Source organism: Salvia splendens, chromosome 6 (assembly GCF_004379255.2).
Source record: "Salvia splendens isolate huo1 chromosome 6, SspV2, whole genome shotgun sequence".
In the NCBI taxonomy this organism is placed as follows: domain Eukaryota; kingdom Viridiplantae; phylum Streptophyta; class Magnoliopsida; order Lamiales; family Lamiaceae; genus Salvia; species Salvia splendens.
Genome location: NC_056037.1, coordinates 10455811 through 10473220, shown reverse-complemented (window position 1 = coordinate 10473220; position 17410 = coordinate 10455811). Strand labels below are relative to the sequence as shown.

Below are 17410 nucleotides of genomic sequence, written 5' to 3'. Positions count from 1 at the left end.
AGGATCAGTCCATCATATTTGGGGTTAATCATTGTTGGAGTTTTAACCGAGAAACACAATCGAAAACTGAGCTTGTTTTGAGAAAAGAATTGTATTGCTTTCTTGGAGAGATTGTACAAACTGATCAACTCTCAATGAGTATGAAAACCGAAAAATTACAAAAGCTAACTAACTAACTACATAGCTAACAAACTACTTATAGAACATTCAAATCCAACGGCTGAGATTCAATCTCAGATATGGCGTGAGATCCAACGGCTCCTGAAGCTTTGGAGCAGCAAGATTGTTTCTTCATATTCTTTCATGGATTCTCAGCAAACTAGCATACAACATTTACAATTCTCAACCTTGAATGCTTTTTGCTGAGTAATCAATCTCTTCTACACATTCCAACCAACTTCAAGCACTGCTCAAACTTTTCTTTTGGCAAAGTCTTGGTAAGCATATCGGCTGGATTCTCCAAAGTGTTTATCTTGAACACTTTTACCCTTCCTCTTTCTATTTCCTCCCTAATGAAGTGCAAACGCACATCTATGTGCTTGCTCCTTTCATGAAACATATTGTTCTTGGCCAAAGCTATAGTACTACTGCTGTCACAACCAATGGCCACTGCAGCCTGAACTACACCGAGGTCTGCTCTGCTATTCCCTTGAGCCAAAATTACTCTTTCACGGCTGATGTCAAGGCCATATATTCTGCCTCAGTCGTGGACAAGGCAACCACACTTTGCAAGCTTGATTTTCAGCTCACTGCACCCCCATACAGAGTGAAAATGTAACCTGATTGAGACTTTCGGTTGTCAACATTTCCAGCATAATCACTGTCACAATACCCCATTAATGTATCTCCCTTCACTTCATCAGTTCCCTTGAATAGGATTCCAATGTCCCCAGCTCCATTTAAGTACCTCAGAATCCACTTCAGAGCTGACCAGTGCTCTTTTCCATGCTCACTCATAAATCTGCTAGTGACACTGATGGCTTGAGCCACATCTGGTCTTGAGCCTATCATTGCATACATGATACCGCCCACAACACTAAAATAAGGGATCTTTTGCATCTCAAGCCTTTCTTGCTCAGTTTTTGGCCTCTGCTCCACAGATAATCTGAAATGTTGAGCCAGTGGAGTTGATGTTGCTTTTGAGTAACTCATCTTGAATCTTTTCACCAGCCTTGATATGTAATCTGATTGCTTCAACCATATCTCTTTCTTGGCTCGGTTTCTGACTATGATCATGCCCAAAATTCTCTTGGCATTTCCCAGATCTTTCATGTCAAATGCAGATCTTAAATCATCCTTGATTTCTTAGATGGTCTTCTTGCATGATCCAGCTACTAGCATGTCATCAACATACAAGAGTAAGTAAGCCACCACCCGGCCTCCTTTCTTTTTGATGTACACACATTCATCATACTTTGATCTGGTGAATCCATTTCTCAACACATGGTCATCAAACTTGATGTGTCACTGCTTGCTAGCCCGCTTCAGCCCATAGATGCTTTTCTTTAGCAGACAGACCTTGCTTTCTTCTCCAGCCTTCTCAAACCCCTCTGGCTGCTGCATGTAAATTGTCTCCACCAAATCTCCATGCAGAAAAGTTGTCTTTACATCGAGCTGCTCCAGCTCCCAGTCCAATCTAGCAACTACAGCCAACAGAGTTATAATAGAGGTGTGCTTTACTACAGGTGAGAAGACTTCACTGTAATCAACCCCATATTTTTGTGTGAAGCCTCTTGCTACAAGTCTAGCCTTGAATCTGATCTTCTTATTATTAGCAGATTATAGTTTCTTTTTGAAAATCCACTTGCAGCTTAACACTCTTCTTCTCTCAACTCTGTCAACAAGCACCCATGTTCCATTCTTTAACAGAGAATCAAACTCTTCAATCATGGCCTTTAGCCACTCACTTCTCTCCTTACTCTCCATGGCAGCCTTGTATGTGGCTGGCTCTGCAAACTCCACCTCCTCAGCCACACACAAAGCAAAGTACAGCATCTCTGAGTTTGCATATCTGGCAGGAACCTTGACATTCTTTCTCCTTGCTCTATCCCGAGCCAGTTGATATTGACTGAGATCCTCAGTCTCTGCATCTGAGTTTCCCTGTATGATCTCATCATTACTTCCATCGGCTCCACCTTGATCCAATATCTCAGGTTCCAGTTCTGAATTGGGAGTGTGCTCACCATGTACAACAAATTTCTCACTATCATGTCCTTTATTGAGAGGCATGATAGACTCAGTGAATATTACATCCCTGCTCACAATGATCTTGTGATTTTCTGGTTCAATGCACCATAGTCTATACCCTTTTACATCAGATTGATATCCGAGAAGCACACATCTTAGAGCTCTTGCATCCAGCTTACCTTGCTTGAGATGAGCATAGGCTTGGCAGCCAAAAATCCTGAGTGCTGAGTAATCACCATGCCTTCCATACCACTTGAAGTCAGGAGTATCACCTTTGATTGCTGAAGAAGGGCATTTATTTATTAGCTTGACAGCAGTTGCAGCAGCTTCAGCCCAGAACCTCTTCTCCATTCCTGAACTGAGCAGCATGCATCTAACTCTCTCCAAGATGGTTCGATTTGCTCTCTCTGCAACCCCATTTTGTTGGGGGTTTAAGGGAGCCGTTCTATGCCTTTTAATTCCCCTCTCCTGGCAGAAACTGTCAAATTTCTTGGACAAGAACTCAAGTCCATTATCTGTCCTCAAACATTTCAATGTGCTGTCCTTCTCTTTCTCAACCAAGATGCACCAATCTTTGAACCTTGCAAATGCCTCTGACTTTTCTTTCAAAATATATAACCACATCTTTCTTGAATAGTCATCTATTATAGACATATAGTACCTCCCACCACCAATAGAGTTCACAGGGGCAGGCCCCCATAAATCACTATGAGCATAATCTAGAGGTGCTTGTGAAGAGTGATTACTTTAGGATATGGAAGTTTCTTGGATTTACCAAGAATGCACTCTTCACATGGCTCATTGATTTTGGCATCAACTCCTCGGATCACCCCTTTCTTGATCAATTCTCTGATGCTGCCATCTGCTGGATGCCCCATCCTCATGTGCTAAATTCTAAAAGACACTGATGTAGCATTATTTACTTGATCTCTGGCAGCCTTCACAGCACTACCACAGAGATAATAGAGACTCCCTTTTCTTTCACCATGCATTATCACAACAGAGCTCTTTCTGATTTTCATTATTCCATCTGAGGATTCAAAAATACAGCCTTTCTTCTCAAGCATTCCCAATGATATCAGATTCCTTTTCACTATTGGAATCAATCTGACATCACTTAATATTTTCTCAGATCCATCATCCAATCTGAGTCTCACATTCCCCATACCTTCAACGTGACAAACTTGATTATTTCCAAGCACCACAGTGCCACTTGACTCTTTTAGATCAGTAAAGAACTCCACACATGGGCATATATGGAAGCTACAGCCCGAGTCAAGGATCCAAGAACCCCCATCTTCATATGCCATCACATTTAAGACCTCAGGAGAGTCTGCATTTTCCTCCACGAAATCTGTAGTGTTTTTCCCTTGAGCAGCTTCACTGGCTGGCTTCTTCTTCCATGCGAAACAGTCTTTCTTTATGTGACCCGGTTTCTTGCACCAATGGCAAGACCGAGTTTCCTTCTGGTCAGTTGTGGATGCCTTCGTGCCCTCACTTTTCTTGAAAATCTTTTTAGCCTTGAACTTCTTGATGTTCTAGCTTTCAGGAATGATCTCTGCCTCCTTACTGTCTTTCTTCTGCAGGTCATTGGCTCTAAGGGCATTTTGAACTTCGAGTAAGGTGATTGTGCCTTCTCTTCCAAAAAGTAAAGCATCCCTCAATTGATCATAGGATTTTGGTAAGGCGTTCAACAGCAATATAGCCTTGTCCTCATCATCGATTGAAACATCGATGTTCTCCAAATCATCCACCGCTTTATCAAAATCCTCCAACTGCTCGATTATACTTCTCTCTTCCGAGAAACGATATGAGTACAGTCTCTGTTTCATAAAGAGTCGATTCGCAAGAGACTTTGTCATGTACAAATCCCCGAGTCTCTCAAGAATTCCAGCCGCGGTCGTCTCCTTCGCAACCTCCCGCAGCACTTTGTCGCCGAGACACAGCACCACCGTGCTATGCGCCTTTGCAAAGATCTCTGCACGCTTCAGCTTGGCCTTTTCATCGAGCACCTGGGCTTCATCTGCCTTGCTGGCCGGCGTCAGAGCATCCGACAAACCCTGTTGGATAAGCATCGCCTTCATCTTCATTCTCCACAGGCTGAAGTCGTTCTTGCCAGTGAACTTTTCAGCTTTGAATCTTGAAGCCATCTCTACTCTGCCTTAATCTGATTTCGATTGTTACTCTCGCCGGAGTTCCCACAGACGGCGCCACTTGTTGGAGTTTTAACCGAGAAACACAATAAAAAACTGAGCTTGTTTTGAGAAAAGAATTGTATTGCTTTCTTGGAGAGTTTGTACAAACTGATCAACTCTCAATGAGTATGAAAACCGAAAAATTGCAGAAGCTAACTAACTAACTACATAGCTAACAAACTACTTATAGAACATTCAAATCCAACGGCTAGTTGAATCCAACGGCTGAGATTCAATCTCAGATATGGCGCGAGATCCTACGGGCTACGGCTCCTGAAGCTTTGGAGTAGCAAGATTGTTTCTTCATCTTCTTTCGTGGATTCTCAGCAAACTTTTACAATCATATTTGGATTGGGTTAATCGGACTATAATTTTATCATGTAATCCCTAAACGAGTTTGTGCTTAAGCTAATTAATTTATTCATGAGAATTTTGAGTGCATTTTTAAACTCAAGCTTGACATATGATAATAATTAGTGACATTTGATAAATTTTGTGTTTGTTGAATGATTTACATATATGAATAGATTATAACGGATAATGATACTGAAATTAAATATCCAATTTAAAATTATTAAATTAAAAATAAAAAACACATCTAAAGAAATTTCAAAACATGTTTTATATCTCAAAGCTCATTTGGTAGTGTTACTAAAATAATTCTAAGATAAGGAAGAAACATAAAGAGGAAGATAAAAAGATAGGATTATATTAGTGTTATTATGTGATTGATTAAAAAATAAGATAAAAATTATGCATTTTATAATTTAGATTATTTTATTGATTAAGACATAAAATTATTTCATAATTAAGGAGTAAATTAAAACACATTATCTAGCTATGTTGCAATGAAACTACTTTACACGTGAATTCATCATTGCAACGTCAAGAAAAGATACGTACACTTTACTAAGTTTGGTATCCGTATAACAATACTTTACAAACAACATTCTTCTCTAATTCTTTCATTCAAATATTCAAATGACAGATAATCAAAGTGCCATGATAGACCCACATCATCCATTATTTTATTTTGAAAGGAATCCACTGTTATTATAATAATAATAATCAGTCGACTAATGATGAATACCTTTCTCCTATGCACTCATTGATAGCTCACCTCTACCTTAATTTAATATGTACGTATATGTACCAAATACAACGAAATACATTAAATATTTTATAAATCCACTAGTAATAGCATACTTATAATTGCAAGTACCAATAGAATTACAAGTATACTGTTAAAATATAAAACTTATATCCAAATGTGGAACGAGCTCATACAATATTTTAAATTTACAAATCTAATTTATTACTAATAAGCAACACATATCCGCATCTACGATGATTTTAGTTGCCATTATACTAAAGCTTCATTGTCTTCCTTTTTTGTTCTTTGAGAGTGTCAAAAAACAATGCGAGGAATTAAATGCGGCAAAAATATGGAGTGCTAATATTTGATCAACTCGTGGCTTCCTGATGATAGATAAAATTGTAGACCTCTAATCTTTAATTTGATAATATGAGATCTATTTATTGAAAAAGAAACGAAGACATTTTATATGAATTCAAAGATAACATCTCATGGAAACCCCATCAGCAGCATTCAAGTTCAAGAATTTGGTCATCATAGTAAACCTTACATCTCAAGGCCATATAATGGCATGAATGATGTAGATATACGACGACATCCAGAATTCTGACAGCATGGAATGCGAAATGATGAGTTGAACATACAGATTTACTCCAAATTCAGACTATAGTTTAGGTTGAGATTTGGTTCCCATCCTGTGTACCAGATTCAGCAGCCCTCAGCGCTTCCGCCATCTGTCGTTCTTTATTTTGAAGCTGTCTTTCAACCATCACCATGTAAAGGCCTGAACAAGTAGATAATGTAACCAAGAGGGAAAGGAATGCAGAGCACTCCAACACTAGAAAAGACGAAAGATACACAACAAAGTAAGCAGGTCTAGAGAATCTTCAAATCATGGAACAAGCAACATCTTAGATACTAGTATTTTATCTCAAAACTCCATCTTACAAATTGAGTGGAATTACCATCATGGAGTATTATTTTGGAGCTAAACCACATAGAACTGAGAAACTGAACCAGCTTGAATAAAAAAATTATATGTTTTGATTCTCATGAAAAGATTCAGGGACAGACCAACCAAGTTTGCCACTGGAACACAGCTTATGCAAACCAAGTAACCCACCCAACAGGCCAACAATCTTACGAACTTTTAACTTTTTGCCAGCTCTTGATTTAGCCAAAAGTCAGATCACTTGTCTTTTTAGTTCTATCGCAGCACTGCCAACATCCATTCTCCATGTAATATCATGATCATTGTTCTCCTAGTCAGGTTAGGTATCTATCGAGCAACAACATAACACCCCTTTTGCCTCCACTACCAAGATATGTCTATTGCCACGAGGAGGATCTTCCACAAGTATAACTTGGTTATGTTCAGTGGGAGAAAATTAGGCATTTCCACTTTTTCAGTTTGTTTCAGCTCAGTTAAGATGCCATTCTGCCAAGATTCACCCCAGAATCATGGCGAATAGAAACTCCTTGTCTGATTCTACCAGTCTGCCATTGAAGGCAAGAAATCTCAACTAGTTAGGGAAATCTCCTTTAATGTGCAAAATCTTGCAATTTCAAAAAGATAAAATTAAAACATGAGGCACGATATAAGAAAGATAAGACCTCTGGCAAATAACAAGTTTTAAGGTACATCCACAAAAATTGAGACACCTTTCAAGATTCAACTAAACTAAGAATCATAGTAAGCACATTACTATTAACAACAAAATTCACAAATTATACATAATGAGCTGCATACCTGCTGCACTTCCGAATGCAGTGAGCCAAAGGATCCTAGAGGACCACTTATCAGTAATTACTCCTCGGTCGAAGAATCCCATACTTATCTGACACACAGAAATTTAATTAATCAAGAGAAAAAGCTCTATAACAGTCGAGGGTTAACTAAATATTCAATGTATCTGTATCATATTATGAGCAGTTATCAGTCATGCACTTCCTCTATATCCTAACTAACCCTACACATTTGTTAATCCAAATTCCATGCCACCAACTGCTGCTCATGCAGTTGTCCAAACTATAATTATACTTCTTCGACTTTATGAATATGACCCCACTTATTGGTAAAAAGTTTTCATCTGGAAAAATTCCAGAATAATAAAACAATGTTCTGATAGAGTACTATCTCAACCAAAGTAAAATTTGCATCTTAAAATGCAAGGCTGATGCATGGAGATGACATGGAGGCACAATCATACAGCTTATAAGTCCATGCACAAACTAGAAGGGTTTAGGTTAGGGGTGTAAACAAACAGAGTCAACTCGGACATCTGCATGCTCGAGCTCTACTTGGCTTTTCTACTCGGTTCAGTATCAGCTAAACTGTAACACCCCTTACTTTTTTACCGAAGAATCAAATAAGTGATGTCACTTAAAAAAATGTTTTACTCTTTTCTTAATTGATGTGACTTTTAAAGATAATTTTTTTTTCTTTGTCTATTATCCTCCCGTTTCCAACTTACTAGCACACAACAAAGATTTTAATTTATGTTTGAAGAGTCGTATTTGATTAAAAGGTGACGCTCTTAAGTTTATAAATTAAGAGAATATCTCATTGAATTCCAAAATACTTAGTATAATACATAGATCATCGCGGAAATGGCCTAAATTTATACAAAAAATTGAGTGGTACTAAAAATACTCAAAAGTACACACTACAAGTTCCTACATGCTACAACTTATATATTTCCAAAAGTTTACCCAATAAATAAGCTAGTGAACTGAAAACAAGTGGCTGCACGCCTAACGATGTGACAGTGTTAATGTATAATAAACTGCTTTATTTCCAGACTAGTTCATAAACAACCAATACCTAAGCATCAAACATCAGATGATCAAGAAATCAAGGTCTAACTTTCTATCCTCGTCTTTACTCTACCCTACATCACACCCTAGTTTAAACTCCCAGCCTATAATATGTTTAAGTATCCTCTGGACTGTAATTCAACCAATACATAAGTTATATTTCAACTAAATTACATGCATTTAATAGCATAATTTTCTGTCAGAATCCTATTGTGACACCTTATAATTATACAATGTTAATTCAAATCACGTCATACAAGTAAGCAAAAAATCCAAAGCACTTGACTTTCGGTAACTTTGGTGGAAAATTATGGTAGGATTTGATTTCCTTCACTATTTCTTTCTCACAATATATGTTTATTTTACTTTGAACAACTATCCAATAGCTAGTTTGAAGAAATAAAACAGAACCGTCAAGCTTGCAAAAGATGAATGTCTAGCCCACTTTTCCTTAATCTTCAACCATACTCAATTCATTTTTTTATTATGTTGCATTAACTTCAATCTCTATCATATTTAAACGGTTCTTGAGTTACAAATCAAACACTAGAGATGTTAAGTAATCCGTATTTAGCTATAACTTAGGGATGTCAAGGTATTAAACTTCGGTCAGCACATACCCTCTTTTTTAACTGAATTCCAGCTCAACAGTTCTCACTAACTTCACGCACTAGTACGTAGTACTAACTTAATTACAGTGAGCTATAACAGTTCCAGAACCAGTCCAAAAGCTTCTGGTTCTCATGTGTCCAGCATAAAGATTAATTTCTTTTAACAGATCTCAGATCTAATATAAACGTAACGAAATTAATTTAGGCAGAGTCTAGTATATGAACAAGGAACTCCCAAATTTTCGGCTACTATTCATATCCTTCGATCCAACTTTTCTTCATCATTCAAGCTTAAGTCTATCAGAAATCATGTATAAAAGGAAATTTAAGAAAAAGGGAAGGATTTTTACCTATATATGTGCACAGTGTGAGCGACGGTCTACAGTGGAGAGAGTGCGGCTGACGGAGAAGGAAGGGAAGAATGGCACGGAGGTTGGCGACCGAACGGCGTCGGAAACAGATAAACTACGGCGCCGATCGAAAATCGGTGTGGCCGAAGCAGAGGGTGCCGGAATTTTCTAGGTTTCAACGGCGTGTGTCTAATTTTTTAGTGTGTGTGCAGATCAGGAGTGAAGAAGATTGGATGACGAAGAGGGAGACGCGACCTGTACCGGCGGCGTTGCGCGGCTGAGAAGCGAAGACAAGGGCAGGGCGGCGGCGGCGGAGGTGTTGGGTGTAGGGAACCTAGTGGATGATAGGATCCATAATTGATAAAGTAAAAGAGAATGAGAAAAAAAATTGTCACAAAATGATATGAAGGAGTATAACTTATTTCTATAGAACGGAGAAAATACTAAGAATTTTAAAGTTCTATCACCCAAATTTTAAATTTTAAAATTATCTCAATTTTCTTGTAAAATATTTTTTAAAATGTAGTTTATAATGTTTAACTATTAGTATCAACAAAGTTGTAAAATTTGAGTTAAAATGACATCACATGCAACACTAGTTTCGCCTTCAAATAGCGATGTCAACTAACGATTTGATAGCGGACACGAGAATGATTTTAGTAGGAGTATATTTTAGTCCAAAATCATATTAGGCCTCTTGTAAAAAAAATTATTTTTGACAAAAATCTTAAAATGCTTAATATTTAAGATCAAAATATACTCTCGTTTAATATGTACAGATTGAATTAATAAAGTAGTACTCCCTCCGTCCCGGGCTACTCGCTCATTTCCTTTTCGGCACGGAGATTAAGGAATGAGTGTATAGGAAAGTCAAAAATGACGGCTGTAGGTGAAATTTTTTACTAAAAATGGAAAGAGTGCAAGTAACTTGGGACGCCCAAAAAGGAAATAAGTGCGAGTAGTGCAGGACGGAGGGAGTACTACTATCCGTTTTACCGGCAGCGCGGTGAAAAATTGGGTTTTGACCGTGGGGGTGGAAAACACTGCGGCGGAGTTGTAGTCTTCTCAACTCACCAAATTTTCAAATAAAAAATAAAATCAAAATCGAATTTAGATATAGAGTCATACGCCTATTCATTAATCCCTCTCCATTTCTCTCTCTAGAGTTACGAGATTCTCGCGATACACAAATCTTTTTTCTCTCACCAATCTGAAAATCATCGAAACCCTTAGGATTTAATTTGTACTGTATAAAAAACCTTTCAAAATTCTTGATTCAAATTTGTATATATCAACAACCCCAACCTCGTATTATTTGAATTATAAATTGTCAATAGAAATTCTTTCATTTTTTTTCTAGTATTATTTTGTTGGTCATAGATATAGGTATATAAACTCAGGAAAAGAAAAAAAAGAGAACACACGCAACAAAGGAGTTTTTTGAGGGATTTTGTTGTGTGCTGTAGTTGAACCTGTATGCATACCGCCGCTTTTGAATGATTTCGGCAAGTAGTGGTTGTGATTAATGTGAAGAAACGAAATAACAAGTGTAGTCGAACCATCTTTAATTTTATTTATTTTTGTTTCGTTTTGCATGATTATTGGATGGATTTTGAGTTGTAAACTGATGAAGTAGATACCTGTAAGTCGAGGGCTTTGATCATAACTGTGAGTGTTAATTTTCATTGCTGGAGGTTATGATCATTAGAGTGGTTGAGCATATATGCGCAGTTTTTTTGTTGTGGGGATTGGCTTTTTAGGATTGTTTCTGTTGGTTGTTCCATTTGGGGATGAGGAATGATAGCCAGAAAAGTGATGATTGTGGATCAGTGGTGCCGCGGGGTAGAGTTAATAACGGGATACTTCCGAATTTTAGAACCTTTTCGAGCTACCTTAAGATTGTTTCCTCTGGTGCCTCTACCGTTGCTTCCACTGTGAGGTCTGCTGCATCCGCAGCTTCAGCCATTGTGGAGAGGGATGGTGACACCAACCATGATCAGGTGAGGCTTTTATAGATTTTTTTAATGTTTATATTACTATGTTTTCTGTACTTTTTGGTGTGGTCAAAAGCTTTAAATTTTGGAAAAATTGTTATACTAGTAGACCTAGTTGAATGAAAAATTGTTATACTTGTAGTTAAAAGCCTTGCTCGATAAATTATCAGATACATAGTCGAGCTGCAACTTGGGCAGGTTGCAGTCTGCTTCCTTTGTGTAACTGTTGATGGAATTGCTTCTTTAACAATTAGTTTTAGGATCAAGAGACAAGAATGAATCAGCAGCCTAGTGGTTTTGTAATTTTGTTGAAGCATGCATACATGCATTCAAAGCAGTTTGATTTCCGTGTGTTGCATATAGATGCTACCGCCATGTCCTGAGAATTGATTTGGGCATGCATGTGTATTTTCCGATATTTGAACTGTTTATTTATGTGTCAAATATCACTATCTACGATTAAAACCTCATGAACATACTGTTGAAGAAATGATCTCTTGGGAGATATGAATACTGATCTTAAATTTTTAATTTTTTATGCTATTTAAATTACCGACCAAAGAAAAAGAAGAAATTGAAAAGGAATAAAAATACCAAAAATAACTATTCTGGCCTCAATAGGTTCCATTTGCAGCAATCTTACTCGATTTTCTGTTATGCTGTCGTTTATGTATGTACCTTGAGGTTTGTTCTTTACTGCAAAATTTTTTGCCATCGTCACTCACAATGCTGTGGGTCAATTTGTTTTTTCTTTTCAATTGGGCCGAGAGGTACGGTAAGCTGTAGATATGATAAACTTACCTTTTTGTTTAGTTTTGCGGTTGCAATGTTTTGCAGTCTATGAGTAGCTAGAGTAATTCCATTTGCATGATTTGACTTGTCCAAACCTGCTGTTTCTCTGAGTGGTTTGGAAATTCATGCCTTTTCTTGTTTTTGCGGCTGGTTGGGCAGGTGGAACTTCTGTTGTCATCTGAATTATTTGTAAATCATTTGTCGACCGTTATGTAATTTTTTGTCAACTAAATTTCCAAAATTGTTGCGACATTAGTTCTTGTTTAAGGGTATAACAATAGTCCCGTGCTTTTTCGGATCGTATTTAATAGTAAATCTAATTTTATTAGAATTAGGTTAAATCTCCTGATCTGATACTGATTGTTATAATAAATTTAATTAAATTTCTATCGAAACTTGCTGTTCTCATATAGATATTAGAAATAATTAAGATTGTTCAGATTTTCCAATTATGTGGCTTATTTTTATTCAGTATTATCCAAGATAAAAAATTTCAAGAAACTTATTTTCTAGCAAGTAGATCCAAAATTAAGATAAGGAATGAAAAATATGAAAATAAGCTTCAGTGGATCCCTCTTGGTCCTGTTTAGTCGTCTTTGTTTCAAAGCTATTTCTGTTTGTTTCTTTATCTCTTGATTCGAGTGTCCGATTGTGAAATCCTTGATTTTCAAGAATCAAAATATAGCTGCTACACCAAAACTGGGTACAAAGAACCAGTCAGACTGCTCTCGTCTTGTTTGTTATTGATGTTTTATATCTACTATACTATAGAATATGGGACTTGATCATTTGTTAATGAATATTTTAAAGTTACTTTAGGAATAAGTTGTGAGGCTCCAATTTGAAAGTCAATGTCAAATCTGTTAATCCTAACACAACTTGTTGTGGAGATGACCTACTCTTTTTTTTAGTTGTCACCATGGTTACATAGGATGCCATCTCTAGGATTTCCACGCTAATATTTCTTAATTGCCCACAACACTTCTCAATCTCATCCTATTTTTTTTTAAAGTCAGTGGTCTTGGGTTTTATATTAGTGGAGATTGTTTTCTGGTAAAAGTAACTTAATTATATTTCACATATTCTGAATTCGAGGTTTCCTGGGCTGGGTTTGACAAACTAGAGCTTGAAAAAGATCATTCACGTCGAGTGCTCTTGCTGGGCTTCAGTTATAGATTTCAGATCTGGGATGTTGAAGATGGTGATAATGTGCATAATATAGTTTCAAGGCATGATGGCCCTGCTTCATTTATGCAAGTGCTACCTAAACCTCTAGCATCAAACCAACCTGGGGACAAATTTGCGTACAGTCGCCCATTGCTGGTTATTTGTACTGATGGATCCTTCTCTGGAGATATTAAAGTTCATGACGGATCAGCTCCTAGTAATGAGATGGGAAAACAATGCAATGGTTCAGTTAATGGTACTTGTATCCCAACGGTAGTTTGCTTTTATTCCTTCAAATCTCGATCGTATGTACATCTCTTAAGATTTCGGTCTGTTGTCCATTTACTGCGATGCAGTTCTCGTGTTGTTGCTGTCTTACAATCAAATCAGGTGTGTTCCACAACTTCTACTCAGCCAAAGCTTTCTTGATTTTGCATGTTAAGCTGCAAGCATATTCTCCAACTTGATGTGATTTTGTTGCAGATACATTGTCTTAATGCTTCTTCACTTGAGAGAGAATATACAGTTCTTACAAATCCAGTGCCAACTGTATCTGGAAATATAGGTGTTGGACCCCTTGCTGTGGGACCCCGGTGGATGGCTTACAGTGGGAGCCAAGTTGCAATTTCCAGTGCTCGCCGTGTGAGTCCTCAACATGTGAGTCCATCACCAAGTTTACTTTCTCACTCCTCAAGTGGAAGTCTTGTTGGACATCTTGCGCGAGAGTCAAGCAAACAGCTTGCTGCTGGTATTGTTACTTTGGGTGATATGGGGTATAAGAAGCTATCAAGGTACTATTCTGAGCTGTATCCTGAAACCAACAATTTTCAATCAGGGAGTGGTCCTCTGAAGGTCAACGGCATTGATGGACATTCACCTGATGATGACAATGTTGGGATGGTATGCTGTATTAAGTTTATATCTAATAAGTGTCTTGGGAAATGGTTTAGGTGGATCTTTCTGCAGTGATATGCAATGCTTGCACTTTTTTATAGTTTTAACTTTTTCATATACAGGTTGTCGTCAGAGATATTGTCAGCAAAGATGTAATAGCCCAGTTCAAGGCACATAAAAGCCCCATTTCGTCGCTGTGCTTTGATCCAAGTGGTCTTCACTTAGTGACTGCCTCAGTTCAGGGTCACAACATTAATGTCTTTCGGATTATGCCTGGCTCATCTGGAGCTGCTTCTCATGTCCATCTTTACAGGCTGCAACGTGGTCTGACCAACGCTGTAAGATGGACCCTTTAATGTTGCACACTTCTTTAGATTACAAAATCTAATACCTTGTTATTGCCTTTTCAGGTTATACAGGACATAAGTTTTAGTAGTGACAGTCAATGGATTGTGATCAGTTCCTTAAGAGGGACAAGTCATATTTTTGCTATCTCTCTCTCTGGGGGATTAGTTAGTTTTCGGTCTACTGATTCTTATTCTAGTGCAAGAAACAGGGTATCTAGCTTGATGACAAAGCCTGCTGTTCATGGATCACCATATTCGGGATTGCAGGTCCTGACTAAACAGAGCGTCTATGCATCTGGTCCCCCAGTTAACCTTAGTGCTGTCAGCAGAATAAGAAATGGAAGTAATGGTTGGAGAAATACAGTAAGTGGTGCTGCCGCAGCTGCAACTGGGCGGTCTAGCTCACTATCTGGTGCAGTCGCATCTGTTTTCCACAACTGCAAGGACGATGGTATTTATGGAGATCAGAGTTTGCTGACGAAAAATTATTACATGCTTGTTTTCTCTCCATCTGGCTGTGTGATACAGTATGTTCTGCATTTTTGTCCTGCTCTGGATGGCGCGATGGCTTCGCCTGGAGCAAGTCTCACTTCTGAATCTGGTATTGATAGTGATGCAAGAGTGATGGTTGAGGCAATGCAGAAATGGAATATTTGTCAAAAACATAACCGAAAGGAACGTGGAGATAACATTGACATGCATGGTGAAAATGGAAATTCAGATAGCAGTAAAGTATATCCGGAAATAACGGAACATGAAAATGGCGCATTTTCTAAATTTTCTGGTTCTGAAGAAAAACATCATATGTATATATCTGAAGCAGAACTTCAAATGCATCAAAAGCAGAACTTGGTGTGGACCAGATCTGGAGTACGCCCTTGTTATTTTAAATTTGAGTTACTGATCTTTTAAGTTAGAAATCAGGCTAGTCGCTAATATCATCTTCTTTCATATGTGTGTGAGCAGATTTATTTTCAGTCGATGCAGAATGTTGATCTAGCTGAAGGTTATCATGGTGGAGAAATTGAAATTGAAAGATTCCCTGTCCGTATGCTTGAAGCAAGGTCAAAAGACTTAGTTCCAGTTTATGATTATCTTCAAAATTCCAAAGTTCAATGTGGGGGGAGGTATGTTTGAAACCTAAAAATCTGTGTGCCTAAATGATAGATCTGGTCCTGTATGTTGTTTTGCCTAACGTGGCTTGCTTAATTGGGTTTTGCTTGGTGGAGCCTCATTTCTGGGAGGCAGAATTATAGCCTTGATATGCTTCTGTATTTTTGTTTTAATTTCTGTTTCTGTTTCAGGATTTCTACGAGTAGTGTAGACAATAAAGGCCACTTTCAGCCTCGGGCATATAATTCCTTCGAGTGTGGGATGACTCCTGGCGGCCATCTTTCGGATTCTCTTGATTCTATTGCCAAATGTGGGTCTGGAAGGGAGAATGAATTGTACAATGGTCTTGAAGCAAATGGTGAAGATGTTCTCCAGATGTTAACTGGATCTAGCAGGGGACATGTAAATAACAATGATACCCCAACAACTGACACCGAGCAAGAGGAGATTGTATATACTAGAGCAAACACTGAGAGGGAGAACCAACTTGGATCTGTAAATAATATGGATGGCTCGAAAATGAAAAACCAGTTTGAAAAAGATGATGGGTTTTGCTGAGGTAATTCCTCCATTCATGCCCAGCACCAGGTATGTCGACAAGATTTGTGCTTGTTGTGCTAGTGGTCCTTTGTTTGAATTTGATTTTCTATGGCCCCATCATGATGATCCATCTCAGGCTGGAATTCTTAACGGGGTATTGTTGGGGTCGACCTGATTAATCTTTACTGTTGTGTCTCCTCAGGTGTGGTGATATTCTTTTATTACGTGGAAAAATGGTCGTGGGCGGAATACATATACAGTGAGAAGCAAACACTAGATGCTTTGAATTGATTGTGGAAGTCTGCACCTTTTGTCATTTTACATTCTGTGACAGCAGATGTAAAGAAAATTTATCAGATCATAATCACAATATTACTTCGTGTTTGCAGTGTATTACTATCTTCCCCATTTCGTTCATATGAAAATATCAAGGAGTTTAATCCATTTTCACGTCTCTTGTGGTTGGAAAGTGTGACTTTTACGATAACCATGTTTTTGTTTTAGATTTTTTTCTTCTTCTAATATTGGATATGATGTGGATCTTGTTTATTGGGAGTTTGTCATTTTCTCTACACCATATGAAAAAAATTGGAGATGGGATCATGATAGTGTTGCCGTTGTGTTTCATGTCCCGATAAAGGATATATTTTTTTTTATCAAAGAAGAGAAATATAATACTATTTGCTTATTGAAATGTAAAAAAAAGGTAATGTTTGTAATATATCACATTCTCAATTGAAATGTTTCTCTCTTGATTAAGTAGGTGGCCAAGGTAAGTCGTGGTTGAAAATAAAGTGTGATTCGATGTTTTATTTTCAATAGCAATAGCAATCAACTAGAGTCTAGAGAAGGAGGGGTGTCATACTTTCACATTTCGAATTTGTTTTGATATAAAATGTTCATTGCTATCAAATGTACATGTCAATAATAATTAAAGATTATACAACAAAAACGACACATATACATAAACTCAATACGCCATTAATCATGAGTGAGATCTTTTACATGTAATGTGGTATTCAAGAAAAATATTGGTTGAATATTGTGATTAGTGATTGATTCCAAATTGGGCATATACTAATTTGCACTTTGTACATTGAAAGATAATGTGAGATTAAGCCTTAAGATGCATTCTAAAGGCACGACTTTGAGGAATGTGGAAGAAGATTAGGCCAACATTATACGTCATTATAAATAATAAAAAAAAAAGAGGAAAAGCAAACGAATTCAACGTGTTTTATTATTTTATCTACTTAATTTTTGTCAGGAAATTCCAAATTAAGGCTAAAAAATTGGATTGCAGATGC

General features: G+C 37.5%; 1 protein-coding gene and 1 long non-coding RNA gene across 5 annotated transcripts; one reads left to right on the top strand and one right to left on the bottom strand.

Moving 5' to 3' along the window:
* Positions 1 to 6230: 6230 nt before the first annotated feature.
* On the bottom strand, positions 6231 to 9742 carry LOC121809900. 2 transcript variants are annotated; one of them, XR_006052326.1, is made up of 3 exons: positions 9257 to 9742; positions 7229 to 7316; positions 6231 to 6316 (listed from the first exon to the last, which is right to left on the bottom strand). It is a non-coding gene; the product is annotated as an uncharacterized LOC121809900 (long non-coding RNA). The 2 variants fall into 2 exon arrangements; XR_006052325.1 differs by lacking the exon at positions 6231 to 6316 and adding an exon at positions 6376 to 6975.
* A 638-nt stretch (positions 9743 to 10380) lies between these two features.
* On the top strand, positions 10381 to 16547 carry LOC121807433 (autophagy-related protein 18f-like). Of its 3 annotated transcripts, XM_042207667.1 has the most exons (9): positions 10381 to 11256; positions 13138 to 13599; positions 13693 to 13957; positions 14045 to 14109; positions 14226 to 14441; positions 14514 to 15320; positions 15417 to 15577; positions 15755 to 16151; positions 16306 to 16547. In XM_042207667.1, exons 1-8 carry the CDS (start codon positions 11047 to 11049, stop codon positions 16119 to 16121), a joined length of 2553 nt encoding a protein of 850 aa, XP_042063601.1. In that variant the 5' UTR covers positions 10381 to 11046; the 3' UTR covers positions 16122 to 16151; positions 16306 to 16547. The 3 variants fall into 3 exon arrangements, with proteins under 3 accessions (XP_042063601.1, XP_042063600.1, XP_042063599.1); XM_042207666.1 differs by having other exon boundaries at positions 13693 to 14109; positions 14514 to 15302; XM_042207665.1 differs by having other exon boundaries at positions 13693 to 14109.
* The last annotated feature ends 863 nt before the right edge of the window (positions 16548 to 17410 follow it).